Source organism: Notamacropus eugenii, chromosome 2 (genome assembly GCF_028372415.1).
Source record: "Notamacropus eugenii isolate mMacEug1 chromosome 2, mMacEug1.pri_v2, whole genome shotgun sequence".
Classification (NCBI taxonomy): Eukaryota; Metazoa; Chordata; class Mammalia; order Diprotodontia; family Macropodidae; genus Notamacropus; species Notamacropus eugenii.
Genome location: NC_092873.1, coordinates 142,772,492 through 142,791,934, shown reverse-complemented (window position 1 = coordinate 142,791,934; position 19,443 = coordinate 142,772,492). Strand labels below are relative to the sequence as shown.

General features: G+C 36.2%; 1 protein-coding gene across 1 annotated transcript in view; it reads right to left on the bottom strand.

Moving 5' to 3' along the window:
- KCNQ5 (potassium voltage-gated channel subfamily Q member 5) overlaps positions 1–19,443 on the bottom strand; it is a 668,590-nt gene that overhangs the window by 99,862 nt on the left and 549,285 nt on the right. Inside the window, exon 6 of the mRNA XM_072642599.1 lies at positions 7,575–7,685. Within this exon, the coding sequence (XP_072498700.1) occupies positions 7,575–7,685 (111 nt within the window). The remainder of the gene's footprint in view (positions 1–7,574; positions 7,686–19,443) is intronic.

The window sequence follows — 19,443 nt, the reverse complement described above, 5'->3', positions numbered from 1 at the left end:
TTTCCATGTCTTGCAAGTGTATTCCTAACTACAGGCCTACAGCTTTGCCCCTGTTGATGTTTTGTTTATTTGGGGTCCTAGATTTGTTTGTATTTTAGATCTTACCTTTTCTTTTGATTGGGGTCTTATAGGATCCTGGTCCTCAATGGAATACCCCTAGATCTCCACAGCTTGCTCTCACTTTCCTCACTAGTCACATGAGACAAGGTAATAAAAACTACAGAAGACTGTACAGATAGCAGATTCTTCCAATAATATATTTTGGATAGGTTTGTTTTCCATTTAAATATTAAACTTTTTGCATGTTAGGGATACCAGTTGGCTCATGGTTCCAGTATTATTTTAGCTTGCAGTCTTGCTAATATTGCATTTCCTGTATCTTTGTCAAGTTTCCACTTAATGGTCATGGGATTCAAAAGTACTCCTTTTGAGCCTATGCATTTTACTTTTTAGGCATACAATAAGTAGACTTGTATTAACATGGAAAAAGTCTCCCACTTGGTTACCGTCATATAGTTATGACAATAAACTTGCCTGTCAGCAAAGAATGGATCTTTGGATTTTGCTTTTCTTTTCTTTTTTTCTTTTTTCTTTCTTGGCAGCTGAAAGTATGTTACTGCCAATCACTAAACAATGAGTAATTCAGTTGCACTTTTGGAGCAGTGGGCCATTATAGCATAATTTGCTATTAATAAGCAATTACTATCTCTTTAAGTTGTAATAACTGAAATGTATATATTGAAAATGGAAATTGGCACAGTCCTTGTTTTCCACTTCATTTTAGTGGCTCTCTTTTTGGAATTTATTTGCCCCATTCATTCAAGTTTAGTTACATTCCAGATAATACAATGATTTTGTTTATCCCTTTAAGTCCTATCTCTCTGTCTTTGGTTTTTATGATAATAGCAGTGGAGTCCTGAGTTAGAGTCAAATGCTGGCTTGCTACGATGCCCAGATTTCACTGTAAGGCACAGTGACAATAATGAAGAATCCCATTTATATAGGGCTTTATGGTTTACAACCACTTTTCTCACAACAACCATGTGAAGTAGGAAATACAAGTATTATTATTCTCATTTTTTTATAGATGAAGAAATTGAGGTTAGAAGTTTATGTGACCTATCTGTAGTTATGTAGTTTAAGTGGTAGAGATAAGATTTGAACTCAGGTCTTCTTATTCCATGTCTAATGTTTCCTTTGTTCCCCTAAATACCACATTGTCTTTTAAGATGTCCATTAGATCGACCTTTCTTATAATCATCTTTATTTCACTTGATATGTGTTAATAAAAATAAGAGATATATACTGAAATGTGATAATAGAATTACAGTATTAAGTCTAGGAAGAAAACACTTAAAAAACCCCCAAAGGATATCTATGTATACACAAAATTGATCTTTTAGGGTGCTACTCTGACTTAGACAGGGACTTAAAACAAAAACAAGACCTTCCCAACATGACACCTGTCATGGCTAAGATTATTTCTGAACACTCAAAATTTTATGTCTTTCATACTGAGAATTTTGGATTGAGATTGTGACTACTGGAAAAAGAAAAGAAACTGAGTATGGCACCTATCCAGCAAGGGTTATAGGAACAAAACTGTACTTGCTGGGCATTGGTAGAAAAATCCTATTGACCTTATTCAAGAATAATGAATCCAGGCTATGGTAGTGCTTGTTACGTCTTTCTCTCATCAGACTATATAAATCATGCCAATTATTAAACCAGGCCTGTTCATTGTCTTATCATGGCATTATTCCAGTTTTTTCTTCCTGTCTTCTTGTTTTACTTAGTACAGAACCCTCAGATAGAAGCCTGTTAAAATGAGGTCTATTATGAACTATTGATATTAATAACAATGGTAAAGAGAGATTGCATTTACATGGTGCTTAAAGATTTACAAAGTGCTTTAAATATATTATTTCATAAGATCTTCACAAAAACACTGTGAGGCAGGTGCTATTATTAGTCCCCATTTTACACGTGAGGATACTGAGGCTGGGAGAGGTGAAATGAGTGTGACTGGCTCAGGATCATGCAACTAGTAAGTTTCCAAGGCAGGGTTTGAACCAAAGTTGTCCTGGTTCCAAGGACTCTGCTCCATCTATCCCACCATGTGGCTGCCTATCGATCTAAGGTAATATAATGCTCACAGCAAGTATATTATTGTCTTCCCCCACACCCCTTCACCTAGTTTATCAATCTTGCAAGTTTTATAGGTGTCTTGAATGAAACTCAAAAGAGAGTTTAGTGGGATTATATTTCATAGCTTTGTTTTATATTTTCGTACTTAAACAGTATGGATACCCCAGGATATTAGCATTCTGATGAAAAGTATTCCTTTAATATTAAAGAGAGGGATATGTACAAATTTTAGGTAAACATTTAGCATGGATGTAGGCAGGAGTATACAGGCAAATGCTTCATAACCAGCTTGGGGGAAAATTGTATGCACAATATAATTTTAAGTGCATTATTAACAGTATCTAGATGGCACAGTGATTAAAAGGTTGAGCCTGAAGTCAGGAAAACCTGAGTTCAAATTCAGCCTTAAGACCCTTCCAAGTTGCATAACCCTGGGCAAGTCACTTAATTTCTGCTTCGGTTTCCTCAGCTGTAAAATGAGAATAAGAATAGGGCTATTGTGAGGTTAAAATAGGATAATATTTATAAGGTGTTAAGCACAGTGCATGCCACATAACAGGTCCTTAACAAATATGTAACCTCTTCCCTCTCCTCCTTCTTCTTCTATCAACCTCATCACTTTCTCAAATTTGCCAGGGATTGTCAAACAAGGACCTTGGTATCAAATTTGTCTAGTTGTCCATTTTTTAAAAATAGCTTTATTTAAAAATGTAAATGTCATTCTCAACTCCTAGACTGTAGGAAAACAGGCTGTGGGGTCTAGACAATCAACAAGACAGTAAATCAAGCTTGGATTTGTAGTATTTGCCCATTTCCAAGGTGTAAATGCTCACAATGAAAATTTAGCCACTGACTGGCTCCAGCATACCTGGGGCTGTAGGGAAGATCAACAATTTCTTATCCTGAATGTTTTTCCTTGTTTATTTCACAGTGAGAACTGGTTTTTCTATTTTATCCAGGGTGTTGGAAAGGAGGAGTGGGCATATGAGAAATGGGGACAAAATATGCCCAGAAGGGTATGTAGGTAGTGACTTCTCCAACAACGATGGAAAGGAAAAGCAGTAGTGAGAAGCCAAGAGATCCATTCTCAAATGTATTAAAAATGTCAGCACATGCCTCCAATATTCAGCAAAGCTTTACAATTCAAAGGATACAGAGGCCCTAGTGACATTTCTAACTATTTTAGTTTTCTAAAAAAGTGCTTGATTCATTTGATAAAAGTATATTGAGTACCATATTGTACATTTGTGCTGCTTATCGTAACATCTCCTTACTCTCAAATTGTTGGGGAATAGAGAGTCACACACAAATGAATGTTCTATGGAACTAAAGTTTAACTCATTGAATGCCAATTAAAAAGAAGTAAATAGAGAGGCAGAATGGCATTGTAAATATAGGACTGGTCCTGAAGGCGGGATGGCCTGGGTTCAAGTTCTGACCTGACATACAATGACTGTGTGGTACTTGGCAAGTAATTTAACCCCTCTATCTGCTTTCAAAGTCTATTATTTAAAAACCAGTATTTCTTACACCAATGAAATCTCAGATTCAGATCAAATAAAAGAAATTAGTTATCTTGGATAAAAGTCTTCCTCAAAAGGTACTACATACTTTCCTGAATTCTTAAAAGGCTTTTATTCCAAAATGTCACTTTATTTTTAGTTTTTGGAACTGATGATAATCACCCTGAACATAATTTAATTACTTCTTGATTATGCAGTGTCTTTGTTAGGAAGTATTAAGTTAGACAGGACTATTTGTTCCTACCCCAAAAAGTCCAGATTGCTGTGTTTTTTGATTTCTCGCATTTATTGTTATAGGGGTCTTTTGATCCCCTTCCTTGCTGTCAGGTTTTTAGCTGTCACTTTCTGTTTTCAGTTTATCTATCTTTAGCAACCTCTTTCCTCTTTTAATTTGCATCTTCTAATAGTCTATGGATGGAAATATTTGTGAATTATTAGAATTTCTTTTTTGTAGAATGAAAGAGTCCTTAACTGAGGACTTAAGTGCTTCTGTTATGAATAAGACACATATGTGGATTTTATGACCTCTATTTTGGTTGCTCAGAGGCCCTTTCTTCTTCTTTCCCAGTTTTTAGTCATGTTCAAGATAGTGGAGGACATTGGATAGGTGACCTCAGAATTTCTTCCTATACTTAGAAAAATGTACCTATGCTTAGATTAGGTAATTAGGTATAGAAGTATCTATATCTGGAGGAAGGACACATGTTATTATGTTGTGTTATTATTGAGTTAAGAGCATAAAAAGATATCTATAATATATTTAAGATGACTGACTTAAAAGAAAAGGTTTGAGAGTATTTCAAAAGTTATTTTCTGATTCTTGAGATGTGCTGAAGAGTTCAGGCTGATGGACAAAATGATCTCTGAATAAATGAAGTGGGACCATATATGCTATAGCTAAATAAATCAGATGTTTAGAATGATCTTTTGTCAGTTGAAAAGCATTTATTAAGCACTGCAATGAGTTTACAAAGAAAAGCAAAAAACAGTCCCTGCCTTCATGGAGTTTTCATTTGAATGGCAGAGACTACATGTAAATAATTTGGTAAATGCAAGATACGTACAAAGTAAATGGGAAAGCACTATCATCCAGGGGGACCAGGAATGGCCTCTCACAGATATTGAGACTTGAAGAAGGTCAGAGAAACCAGGAATTAGAGGGAAGGAGAGAGAATATTCCAAGAATAGGAGACAGCCATTGCAAAGGCAAGGAGAAGGGAGATAGAGTACAGATAGATTATAGAGTGGATGGAGAAAAATAAAGTTATAAGAAGATGAGAAAAGTGCTTAGGAACCATATTATGAGAGCTTTAAATGCCACACAGAAGACTATTTTTGATCCTGGAGGTAATAAGAAGGCCGCTTGGGTTTACTGAGTAGGAGGGGGTAACATGGTTAGAACTAGACTTGAGAAAAATCACTTGACAGACGAGAGAACAGGTTGGAGTAGGAGGAGACCTGAGCCAAGAAGACTCTTTTAGAATGTAGAAGCGGCAAGATTTGACAGTAGATTGGCTATGTGTGGTAAGTGGGATTGAAGTCTTCCTTCATATTTAATTGGTTTTGCACCTTTTTCATGAACTTAGAAGGTATATTATGGTGATTTTTGTATGTGCTATGACTTGTTGCTGCCACTACTTCTACTACTACTACTACTACTACTACTACTACTACTACTACTACTACTACTACTACTACTGCTGCTGCTGCTACTGCTACTGCTACTACTACCACCACTATCACTACTGTGATTGCCACTGCTACTACTACTATTGCTCCTAGCATTTACATAATGATTTAAGGTTTTCCAAGTGCTTTACCAATATCATCTCATATTATCCTCTCAACAACTCTGGGATGTAGGTTGTATTGTTCTTGTTTTGTAGATGAGGAAACTAGGCAGCAGAGGTTAAAGTGACTTGCTCAGGGACACAAGCAGTAAGTGTCTGAAGCTGGACCAGAGATTAGGTCTTCCTAGTCAGGTCCAGTGCTCTATCCACTGAACCACCTAGCTCAGAGCCTAGACTTTGATCGTCATTAGGGTGTAATTCACTCTTCTTTTACTACCACCCCCCCTCCCCAAACGCATGGCTCAATATTCTGACCAAAATAAGATCTGCACAAAATATTTAATGCAATAGCCTTCATATTAACCTTCTACTTTGAAATAGGAAATATTTTTTCCAGACCCAGAAGAAAAGTCCCATTTGTCTTTCACATTCTGCCTTTTGCCCAAGATTATGCAGAGTTGTAAGACAGAAACTAATGGTTCTTCCACAGTGATGTTTGGGCTGTGTCACAGTGACTGCCAGGCTCCTTTCACACTTTTGGGGCAAAAGGAGAGCCCTGGGGAGGAGCAAAATGACGTAAGTGCCTCCTCAAATCTTTTTATCCCCTAGCCACTCCCCATGTCAATTTCTGTGCTGTGCTGTGAAGGGAGGCCTCTGAGCAAGCTGGGAGTGGACAGAAGGGACACTTTTCTTCACATGAGTCCTCACTGATGATGCTCAGTCAGTGTTACCAGCTTACCCGTCTCTATGATGATTGGAAGAGGGAAGGAGGTGCCAGAGGAGACGGAAGGGGAAAGGACGAAATGGATAGGGAGTAGGGCAAAAAGAGGCATGGTGTTACTAAGCATCTTTAGGTAACCAGAGAGCAGAATGGTGATCACTGTTTTAACCTCTAAAAGAGAGTTAAACAGAAATGTATGAAACAGAAAATGTATATGCTTGTCTACCTGCTGACAAAACGCAGAGGCTATGCATTAAGAAAATTGATGCTGTGACATAAAGAAGAAACTATCCGATACTTTAAACACCTAAAGGTCACACTGTTTTAGTGCCTCCGAATCTAGGAACATAAATATTCAATGTATGCCAACTCCTCTGTAGCAGGGAAGCTGAAATCATAAACCAAACTTAAGCTAGTATGTTTCACATGTAGCTTTTAATATCTGTACGGATTTAAAATTTGTGAAGGATATGAATAATTAATTAGACCATGTCTGAATGACTTGTTTGCTCATAGACAAACAACTACTTAACACTGGTTAAGTAACAAAGTAACCCTAACTAGTCTGTTAGTGACGTTTAAACTCTGTATCTTCCCCAGAATTTTGTGCAGTGATTCCTATCCAATTGGCACTTAAAAAGTTAGTGGAAGTTGAAATAATTCTAAGCCATTTACATTAAGGTCCGGCATATCTATCTACTTATCTATCTATCTATCTATCTATCTATCTATCTATCTATCTATCTATCTATCTATCTAATCTTTCTATCTATCCATCTAGCCAGCTATCTACCTATCTTTAAAAATTTTCTTTTGAATTTATGGAACAAAATAAGCATTTCCATAACATAGTGCAGTAACAAAGATGATTGCGCATGAAACTGCAGATCTACTAGGCGCAATTTGTATTTCTTTCAAATACACAACAAAAATATCATGTAAACTTTTTCTCCTTCCCTCCCATGGTGGCTACCATTAGACACATATTCATATATATATTTTCCATACATACTTCTATTTATCAGTTCTTTCTCTGGATGCAGATAACTTCTTTCTTCATATGTCCTTTATAGTTAGTTGGATATTTATAATAGACAAAATAACTTATTCATTCAAACTTATTCTTAACACAATATGCTATTACTATATACAGTGTCTTTTTGGTTCTGCCCATTTTGCTCTTCATTATTTTATGCAAGTCTTTTCATGTTTTTCTAAAATCATTGAGCTCATCATTTGTTATAGCACAGTAGTATTCCATCACAAAAAATATGCCAAAGAAACATTCCTTTTGGCAAATAATTTGGATAAATAGATTAAATTATGGAAAGATCAACATAACATTTCCTTAAAGGCTAGCTTTGTCTGCTTGATTTTTGCAAAGATACTCACAGCGGGTAGTGCAAAGAAAGAAATGCCAAGGAGGGCAAACCCTGCAGAAAGCAATCTTCCGAGCCAAGTTAGGGGAGTTTTATCTCCGTAGCCAATCGTTGTCAATGTGATCTAAAAACAAAACAAGCAGAACGTGCAACTTAAGTATGTACAAGGAAATTTAGGAACTGTTTTGGGGAGGCAATGTTACTTTTCTCCTAAATCATTTTCTGATGTGTTTGGATGGCCCTCTTGATTATAGGGCTTTAATTTTCTGTGACATACAGCAGGATGCCTCTTTGAGAAAATGAACAATGCACATATTTGCCCCTCTTTTAAAATGTACTTTTTGATCTTAGTAAGTATCTTCAAAAAAAGATTATTTAACTGAACAGACAAACATTCATCCATGCCACTGCAAGATTGTCATAGATGGTTGGTTCCAGAGTAAGAAAAATCCGTAACACAGTCATTGAGTTAAGCCTAGAGATTCCTTGTAAATATCAGAGCTAATTTTCTTTCAGGTTCTATTTCATTAGAAGTTTTGGACTGATGTCTTCCTAATATGGAAATATTTTACATGATTGTACATGTATAACTTACATCTGATTACTTGCTGTCTAAGGAGAGGGAGGGATAGAATTTGGAACATAAAACTTAAAAAAATGTTAAAAATTGTTTTAACATATAATTGGGGGAAATTATACACATACATATATTTCTAATTGATATCTTTGAAAAAATGCACTAATCCATTACACTTTTTCTGCAAAAGAGTTTAATCTTTTTCTGAGTACTTCTAGAACTCATCATAATAACCAGAAGGATACACTGCATGACCTGCTCAGGGCAGAAACATCTAATTTTATAGTTTGTCATTGCATCTCATATCTTAACCTGCTTGTCACAGAACAGACTTAAAAATAGTCTCCATCTTGAAAAATCAGTTGTAAGAAACTATATATTCAGAGCCATGCTTAGGGTGTCCTATGTATTTAACCCACTCTGCTAAAGAGATTCAATTAATTGACAAGTATTTATTAGGTATTATCCACCAGGCACTGTGCTAAGCACTTTGATTACAAAGAGAAAAGTGAAGTTATTTTTATTCTCAAAGAGCTTATATTCTATTAGGAAGACTACATATATACACACATGTAGAATATCTATGAAATAAATATGAAGTAGTTTTTAGGAAGGAATGCATAAGCAGTTGAGGAAAGACTTCATGTGGTGCTTGAGTTTAATCTTGAGAGATACCAGGGTTCAAAGAAGCTGAGGTCAAGATAAAGAGCATTCTAGGCATTGGAGTTAGCCAATCAGTATAAAGATACAAAGGTAGGAACTGGAGCATTGTATGTGCACACAGATTGCCTTCCCTTTCATAATTACTTACTATTTATCCTGTACGTATCTTTCATTGTATAAATTTGTTTGCATGTTGTCTGCTTTATTAGATTGTGAGCACTCTGACATCAATGACTGTTTTTTCTGACTCTTTTTGTATTCCCCAGAACTTAGCATAATGCCTGGTATACCGTAGGTGCTTAATAAATGTTTATTAATTGATTGAAGAGTGCATGGAGGGGAGTCATGTGTAAGAAGACTGGAAAGGTGGGAAGAGGCCTGGGAGAAAGTATCATGTGGTCAGTCTCTTTCATGTCAATTCAATTCTTTCTATACTATGAGAGAGTGGGATTTTGTAAACTGGCAGAGCGACAACCAGGATGCCCTTCTGCATGTTAATATATGAGAACTTCTCTTCTTCACCTTCTTTCTATGCTTTAGTTTAGAGATACTCTACCTTAAAGCCTACCATGACCACAAGGTATTCAAAGAGGTTATATTCAGCCTCATAACCCTTGGGTAAAGCAACCCAGGGGTTCTCTTAGGTTAGGTACCATTTCCCCAGCATTCACTGCCCTCTGCTACTTTTGAAGCCACACAGGTAGACTACTAGGTTGGCTTCTGTGGAGAACCTTGGGCCCAAGGCCAAACCTGAGGAAAAAAGGAGACTCTCCAAGGGAAGAGTGAATTTTCTTCTCCCTGCCTAGGATAGAACATTGCTTATATTGAGGTGCAGTGAGAACTTGGTCCAATACCTAGTTGTCAGTGGCAGTCTTATTCCATTTATTTTTAGATATTTTATTGATGACTTCGTACACATCATAGTCATTCCCAAAGATGTCTCTCCCCTAATGAACTCTCTGTAATATTGGAAATTAAGTTAAGAATTAACAAGTTTAAGAAAACTAATTTAAGAAAAATCAGTAGATAGAATGAGCATGTCGGGTAGAATATGCAATATTCTACTCCTATGATCTCTTACCTGTCAACCAAGAGGAGGGATGCTGTCTATTTTCTGGGGCCAAGTTTGGTCACTGGTAATCTAAGTTTGATTACATTTTCCCCCGGCCTGGAATGCAATCCCTGCTCATCTCCAACTTTTAAGATCCCCAGTTTCCTTTAAAGCTCAGCTCAAAACCACTGGCTTCTTTGTAAAGTATTTCTTGATGTCCCCAGTTGCGTCTCTCCCTTCCAAAGTTACCATGTACAGTTATCCCTTCTAAATAGCAGGGCTTAGGGGCATGGCACTGCATGGAAAATCTGCATACATTTTTTTGGTCATCTTTTTGTATTGGAGAAGTCTGAATTATTATGATATTAAAAGAAAAAAAATGTTGATATTACCAATACTGTATGTATATTTTATGCATTTCTGAGTTTCTAAACTTTTTCTGTGTTGTCTGTTGGCCTTCATGTGTCATCTGTAGCTTCTGCAAAAGTCCCCCAAAATTCTCATTTAATTTCTTCTGCCAACCCATGATATATTGAAACAGTGATGAGGAAATTGGGATGTGGAAGGGATAACTGTATTTATTTCACATATATTTCATATATACTTATGTATTGTTACCCTGAGAGACTATAACCTCCCTGAGGGCTAAGATTACTGTCACTTGTTCCTAGTACAGTGCTTAGCATATAATAGGTTCTTAATAGATGCTTATTGATTGATTGGTTAATTAGTAAAAGCAACAATTTCATTTTCTCTCACTGATGTTGACCACTGGTAAGGTTATGAGTTTTCTCCTGCCAAAAATGCTTGGTATTGGTGACAGTTTGCAAGGTGAAGGCTTTATTTTTGGGCGTGTTCTAGATCAGAACAGCACCTAGCTTCCTCACAGTTTAGCCCCACCTACATCTTCATTGACTCATCCAACTTAGAGGTCAATCTGCCTTTTGCTATAGCTGTGATTTTCCCCTGGTTTAAGCTACGCATTTAAAAAAAATCTTTCCTTAGTAATTAAAAAGTGTTCAATATTTATCAGCTGCTGCTTTGCACATTGGTTGATCTACAGGAGGAAACTTTCTTTTTTTTCATCTTAAATGGACGAAAAGTTTATTTCTATCTTCCCATAATTTTTCTAACCATTGGCTTGTCAAACTCAATAAAAATTTGTTTTCTGGAAGTGAATGTTGGCAAAAGCAAATTATGTGGGAAATTGTTGTAACATCCCCCATGCTTCTTTTCCTTGCCTCTGCTTTTTTTTTATCCATGAAGTAATGGGATAGCAACATATCGATTGGGATCTATATCCAGAGCAAGCCCATAACATAGTGTTGTACACTGAACCTGATTCCCACTTTGTACTCTATTGATGCACAGCCGGCTTTCAGAGGAGAACAAGGCACTGCAGACATGATCTTTATGACTTATTATCTTTGGGAGTATTTGGGACACACCTTTTATCTTTATCGACCTAGTCAACAGATGTGTTCTCTTCATTAGTCTGACCCTCCAGGAAAGGACATTGACCTTCCAAGATAACTACAAGTTATAATGGCAGGTCAAGTATTGATTGCATCTTGTCATGTTTGTTTTGCCATCATAAATGGTGTTAAATAAGGTTGTGCACTGGCTTCAGATCTGGTGAACTGTAGGGAGCAATATGACATAAAACCTACTCCTTCTCTGTAGAGCTCCTGAGACCAATTTAGGCTTCCATTATGCTTAGGAATACCTATGGGGGAGCCACTCTTTTGCCAGTGACTGATTCCCAGAGACACTGAGCAAAGGCATTACTTAGCTGGTGCCTGATGACTTTAACAAATCAGCACAGTGCTCATGATGAATGAGGCAACAACAATTTTGTCTCTCACTTATGAAACCTTGACCTGCTGTGGAAAATCTTCAGTAGCACAGCTTGACTAAAATGAAAACAATCAAACAAACAAACCCTATTGAATGAAATAAGTTTCTTCCAGAGAAGGAAGGAAACAAGCTTTTATTAAGAATCTACTATGTGCTAGACACTGTGCTAAATGCTTTACAAATGTGATTTTATTTGATTTTCACAATAATCTGAGCAGGTAGGTGCTATTATTGTCCCAGTTTTGCAGTTGGGAAAACTGAGGCTGAGAGAAGTTAAATGACTTGCCCAGGGTCACAGAGCTTGTAAGTATCTGAGGCTGGATTTGAAGTCAGGTTTTTGTGACTCCAGGGCCAACTCTCTGTGTATCCACTGTAACACCTAGTTGCCTCTAAGAGAAGAGGATTAAACTGTGAAGTAGGAAACTTGGTGCTTCCTTTCATAGACTTATGGCTATTATTCCATTCCCCCTGCCCCATTACTGCTTTGTGTTTTGGGATAGCACAGCAGGGTGGGGGGAGGGAAGGGGAAAAAAAGGGAGAAAAAAGAAATTAACCTGATAACTTCACTATATATTTGAGAGGAATAGTAAGTTGCACACAACAGATATGTTTCATGTGCAATCATCTTTTAAAAAATTATACTGTTATGAAAATGCTTGTTTTATTCCATGAATTAAAAATAAAATAAAATAAAGAGTTCAAGGGTTGGGAAAAGTAAGGAAAGATACTAGAGTTTAAGCATTGGACTTTATTCAGTTCAATTCAATTCACTAAATGTATTAAGAATCTATTAAATGCCAAGGCACTTTACCAAGGGCTGGAGATACAAAGACAAAACAAAAATGAATTCCTGTTCTCTAAAACATATTTTACTCAGTTTTATAACCTGCATACCAGATAAGTAAATATTAAGATAATTGAGAACACAGGGGCAATAAGTACTTACTGGTGGATGGTGGTGATAGGTATCAGGAAAAGCTTTGTTTAGGAGGTGGATGCTGAGCTGAACCTTGAAAGAAGCTGAGTATGTTAGGAGGCCAGGGTGAGGAAGGAATAATACCTTTTAAGCATGGGGGATAGCCTGGGCAAAGGCGTTGAGGTGGGGGAAGAAATATGAGATGGGGCCACCTAGTAGGTAACTCTGGTTGGATTATACATTGCAGGAATGGAAGTAATGAGAAATAAGTCTGGAAAGGCAGGCTGAAGCCAGATTGTAGAGTATCTTAATTGCCAGGCTAAGGAGTCTGTATTTTATTCTAAAAGCAATAGGGACACAGCGAAGATTGTTGAGCAGGTGAGTGATGTGATCAGACCTATCCTTTGGGAGATTATTTTGGCAATTGTATGGAGGCTCACTTAGAAAAAATGCAAAAATTAGAAACTTTTTCTAATAGTGTAGGTGAGTAGTGATGAGGGCTGAACAAGGTGGTGGTGACATGGGTGGAGAGAAGGGGCCGAATGTGATAGATACTGTTGGAGTAAAAGGGACAGGATTTGGCAGTTAGCTGTACATGGGGCAAGGTGGGAGAGAAAGAAAAGTCAAAGATGATTCAAGTCATAAATCTGGATGACTGGAAGAATAATGATGCCCTCATTAGTAACAGGAATGTTTGGAGAAGGAGTTTAGGGGAAAAGATGTGTTCCATTTAGAACATATAAGTTAGAAATGTTGACAAGACATTCAGATTTTTTTTTTTTTTTTTTTTTACAAATCTCACTGAGGTGAGTTGCCTTTTTGATACTGAAGAATGCGTGCATGTACAGGTGAGAGTAAGCATGGATGCAGGATAGCTGAAGAAAATAAAGAACAAATCTGTAGCGGTGAGATAGGTACTGTATGTGAAAAAAGGATTTTGATAAATTATGACTGTACACATTTAATTATTTTAGAAATTTTAATGGTAGAAGTACTTGGTCACATTGGTGTTGGGGAAAGGACTAATCCTTTTATTATGAGCTAATAATATTTTATTCAATGTAGATTTTTTTTAGGGAATGAATTGAAATATGCTATATAATATATAATGATGGGTCCTTTTATAAAGGGTTCTTATTCTTTATAGCTTGAGAAACTTTATGTTACATATGAGGACTTATAAAATATTTTTACATGATAGAACAATTAAGATGCACTCTGATTTTATGTATATGTGTGTATAAATATGTATAAGAAGGACGTGATTGAGGGAGATTTCTTCTATTTCTGTTATTTAACTTCATTTAGATTTACTTTAATTTTTCTTAGGTCCTTTTTCTGAGGGGGAGAGATCTAGAGTTGGGAGGGCAGTCCTGTGATGTCTCTGATATGGGAATTATTAGTGTGGAAAATCTCTTCACTGAGTGAATCAGTGACTGGTCTGTAACTTATATTCTTGGACAATTGCCTGGAGCACTGGGAAGCTAAGTGATTTGCCCAGGGTCATGGAGCTAGTACAAGTCACAGGTAGAATTCGAATTCAATTCTTTCTTACTTCAAGGCTGACCTACCTGCTAAGTTATACTCCTTCTCATTTTATATCTATTGTGTGTGTAAATAAGCTAACTGGCAAGAATGGATTAATTCCCTCTTCCAGAAAACATCTCATAATTTCATAATTTGTTATCATTTTCAGAGAGCCTGAAGTGACTTGTCCAATGTCAGTTTGTTATTATAAGAGATGAGACTAGAACTCAAGGTTTTTCACTTCTAGTCTTGTTCTATTTCTTCTCCACAAAATTGACATGCTCTGTGTCTCTGGGTGTACAATTAGGGGGTCTCCTAATTTCAGGATGGTTTGTGTGACATTTTCAGTTTTTGTCATCTGTTAGTTAAATATAATATTTTTCCCTGCTTTGATCTGAACCCCTGCCTTTGAGACCAGGTTTCCTTGACCTTTAATATGGAGTTTCCTTTTCCATTTAGAAGCTTTGCCTAATAGAGAATACAGTCATCCATTTGTCTCAGGGTCCTGGTTCTATTACAACTTAAATCTCTTTCATCTTTACACTTTGGAGATGGAGTCACTGGGCGATGTTCTTTGTAAAATGTCTAGAAGAGAAAAGCTTTCCACTTAACTCTTACCTTTCATAAAATAAATATCTACTTCTGTACCCAGTGACAACTTTTAGTATTCAGACCGATTCACTTAATGAATCAATATCAACAACATACACTCTGAATGGGCAATAGGTTTTACAATTCTAAAAGCTCAGAATCATGGAAGATTGTTACTCATATTCAAGAATAGTGGGGTGTGTGTGTGTGTGTGTGTGTGTGTGTGTGTGTGTATGTGTGTGAAAGAGAGAGAGACACACACAGACAGAGACAGGGAGAGAGAGAGAGAGACAGAGAGAGAGAGAGAGAGAGAGACAGAGAGAGAGAGAGAGACAGAGAGAGAGAGACAGAGAGAGAGAGAGAGAGAGACAGAGAGAGAGACAGAGAGAGACAGACAGAGAGAGAGAGAGAGAGAGAGAGACAGAGAGAGAGAGAGAGAGAGACAGAGAGAGAGAGAGAGAGAGAGAGAGACAGAGAGAGAGAGAGAGAGAGAGAGAGAGAGAGACAGAGACAGAGAGAGAGACAGAGAGAGCCATTCAAGATATTGGTAAATACAGGGCCATCATCAGTCAAAATAGTAGCACTAGAAACAAACAAATCAATGAAAACGTGTTGACTTCCCTTAGAATGTCACAGATATGACCTTTTAAGAAAATGCTATGTGGGTTATTCTGGCAAAAGAAACAAGTTGGTGACTAAGTGAGAGGCATACTAAGAGTTTCCCACATACTGTTTAACACACAGTACAATGATTCTTATTAGTAGGGAGGGAAAAAAAGGAATGCTAATGGGAAAGGAGGATAAAGACTCTGCCAGGTTGAGCCCACCAGAAATTGAATTTTAAATGGTGAGAATTCATTTGTGTGCCTTAGTAATTTAAATACATTAGAATTCTCTAAAAAAAAGAGTAAAGACAAAAAATATCCCAAATGGAATAAAAATTTGTAGCTTTCAAGGTTTGATCAATCAATTGTCTCCCTTTTGCTGGCAAAAAAATCCTCATGTTTTCTCAATTTACACAGTTTATCTTCCCATGAGTCATATATTTTCATTTGCCTTGTACACAAAAAGATATTTTAAGCAACCATTTTGTCAGATGTCTGCCCTCTTTCAAGTTTTCTATTTTGTTATATGTGTGTATGTGTGTGTGTGTGTGTGTGCGTGTGTGTGTGTACAATGGTACAATGCAAAATGTCCGTTAGTGCTTGAGTGGGTTTGGAGTGGTGGGGATTGGGAGAAAGTTGTAGAAGAAACTGAAATGATTACATTAGCAGAGGGCTTGGAGTTATGGAATGTTCTAATGTCTATTCACTCTATTAGCTAAAGAAAAGAAGTTTCAAATTAAATCAGGAGTTCTTAACTTTTTTCTGTGTCATGAACCCTTCAGGCAGTTTGGTGAAGCTTATAGACCCCATCTCACAGTAACAGACATTGTTATACATTTAAATAATAAAATAAATAAATAGGCTTCCAAAGAAAAGCAATTATATTAAAATATAATTATGTATATTCTATCTATGTATCCATCCATTTATCTATTTATTTACCTATTTATCCATCTCTCTCTCCCATTCATTTATCTATTTACCTACCTATTTATCTATCTCTCTATATTTTTCTATCAATCTATTTATCTTTTTATTTGCCTATTTACCCACCTATCTTTACGTCTTTCTGTCCACCCATCCATTTATCTATCTATCCAGGTTCATAGACTGTAGGCTAAGAACTCCTGCGTTAAATAATTCTAATTTTTGTTCCCTGAATGAATGAAATCCTAAATCCAGACCCTATGAGTCAGTCAGTCAAAAAACAATTATTCAGTGTCTACTCTGTGTTGGGCATTGTGCTAAGCCCTGACATACAAAGAAAGATAAAAGATAGTTCCAGCTCTCACCGTACTCACACAATCCCTGCGGTTACTCTGCCTTCACAGAGATCCTGCTATGATGCATCATCATGGTGTGGAAGTGACCTTGGGTTCAGCTCAAAAGCCACCTTCTACGTAAAGCTTTTCCTGCTCTGCTCCAGCTCCTAGAGCCTTTCCCTATAAGGTTACTTTCCACCCAGTCTGTATGTTACGTTTATGTAGCTATTTACTTAGAGTTACCTTCCTCATTAGGCTGTGAGCTCCTTGAGGACCAGGTTTGATTTTGCCTTTCTTTGCATCTTTAGCACTTAGTATGGTGCTTGACACATAAGAGGAGCTTAGTAAATGCTGTTGATTGAAAACAAATACTGAGCTTGTGGAGCTTTAGATCTGACAGGTCTTACCAACTGGGATAAGCTTTGCATAGGGACCTAGTGAAAGCCTATGTCTTCTGTCTAAGGGCTGCCTCAGATCATAGCAGAGAGGCTCTTCACCAGAAGACTGATTATTAGATGATTAATTTTTTTTAATGATATGAACTAGATAAAAATACAAAGTGGCTCTCAGTCCAGTTCTTCAATGCTGATGGTGTCAGAAGGGCAGAAAAAAGGGACAAGGGCTAGAGAGAAGCTACGAATAATACAGTCTTAAATTATCTATAAACATTAGTTTAACTTCTGGTATTGTTAATGTACAATCTTTGTCCCATGATTGATAGGTACAGATGCTATCAGAGGAATGATTTGACATATATTGACATTCTTGCTATAACAAAAAGAAGTTATATATAAATAGAAGGATAGTTTACAAGTTCTCTTTGGCCAGAGAATAAAAGAATGGATTTCATTCTGCATCTAAAATCAACAAGAAAATTCACTTAATGGGCCACTTGATTATTTAACTTATAACACTCATAATGATCATGAGTAAAGAGAAACATGAAAATAGTGAAAGCTGATATTCTAATATCTGTTGGAAAGGATAAATTGTTAGAGAGATTCCATGATGAGCTCAGCAGGAGCATCCAAACTAACTCAAACAATACCTTGATATTTAATTGACTTCAATGCAAAGGAAAGATGCTGCAATTATGTAGGGAAATTTTCTTTGAGTCTAAGAACTGAAAAAGGTAAAAAGTCTTTTAGACAATTCAGAGGCCTCATATAGAATCTCTGAAGGATTATTTTTTTCAAGAAGAAAATCAGAAGTGTTATTTCTTTTTTTGCTTTAAATATTATTACAAAAAATAGAATAGACTGTAGCCCAAGACAGAAAATGACGTTTTATAGTATAATCATCAACCACTCAGAGCAAAAATAAAATCAGTATCAGACTAGAATAAAAATAAAAATATGACATTCCATGTGCCTCTGGTAGCTGGGTTCTGATCTCTTTAAACAAGCTTTCATTCTGACCTCCCAATTGGAAATATATAAAAATGAAGGCATTAACTCTAATATCATTAGTACAAGTGTTTCACCAAATGCAAAAATCCGTGTGATGAGGAAATCAAGAGATCAGAAACCATCTCATCCAATAAAGCCCATGATCTTCTTAGTCAAGAGACATACATCCAAGGCACCTCTAGTTTCAAGTATAAATTCATTTGCAAACATTATGGGGCAATATGATGGAAGAATACAAATAATGTTGCTTCACAAAACATTAAAAAGAAGTTGAGGGGAAAGAAAAAGGACCTATTCTTAATAAATCAGTAAAGCAACAAACATTTATTAAGCACCTACCACACAGAAGGCTCTGTCCTAGGTTCTGTGCATAATGAGGGCAAAAATAAAGCAATTCCTGCCTTCAAGGACTTATTTTCCATCAGGGGAAACAATATATACATTTATAAATTTATTTTAGAAATATACAAAATTATCCCCAGCATTTAGCACAGTGCCTGGCACATAGTAGGCAGTTAATAAATATGTATTGTGTTGTGTTGTCTCTCCTTAAAAGAATGCGATCTCTAGGGGAGCAGGAAGCCTTGCCTTTCTAATTGTAACCTCACTGTCTGTTGCAGTGCTTAATAAATTCCTTTTCATTAAAAAAGAGAAATATACAAAATAAACACAAGATATTTAAATATGAAATATAAAAAAATAAATACCAAGATACAGTCACTAGTAATTGAGACCCAATTAAGCTCCATCATCCTGAGAACATTTGTAGATATTACTGGAAGATGAGGAGAAAATGCCAAACAAACCAAAACAGACACTAAAAGAAAGAGACCTGCTGGTATTTTGTAATACTGTATTCTCATCAGTTCTGATAAATGAGCTCTACCAACTCAGTACCCAATGACAAGTACAATGATGTGTAAGAAGATTAAGTCTATAAGTGTTGCTAGATCTGACTATATTCAACAAAAGAAATCTGTAATGGAGATAAAACAATTTTAAAGGTACTTAGGGCTGATTTTAAAAATTTCTTAATGAGTAACAAATTTAAAAACAATGGAGAAAATAACAGATTGGATTTTAATAAAACAAGATAAACCCTCAAAAAGGTAACCAAAGAGATGCCAGCAGCTGCCATACTATGTCTTCGTCTGTATAACACATTTAAGAGAATGGCCTGTGCATGCATCAAGGGCATCTATGATGAAAGGATGAGAAGGGACTAGATATTTTTGTACATAGTTTTCTATAGCAGACCATATCTTCCTAATCATATAACTCTAGTATTTATTAATTAAAAAAATCTGATTCCGTATAATAAAATGTATATTAAAGTTTCTCTTCAAAGAATGTGTCTACTATTCATACATTTAAGCATGTAAGATTAAGCAGATGTGACTATGGAAAAACTTTGTGTTGTTGTT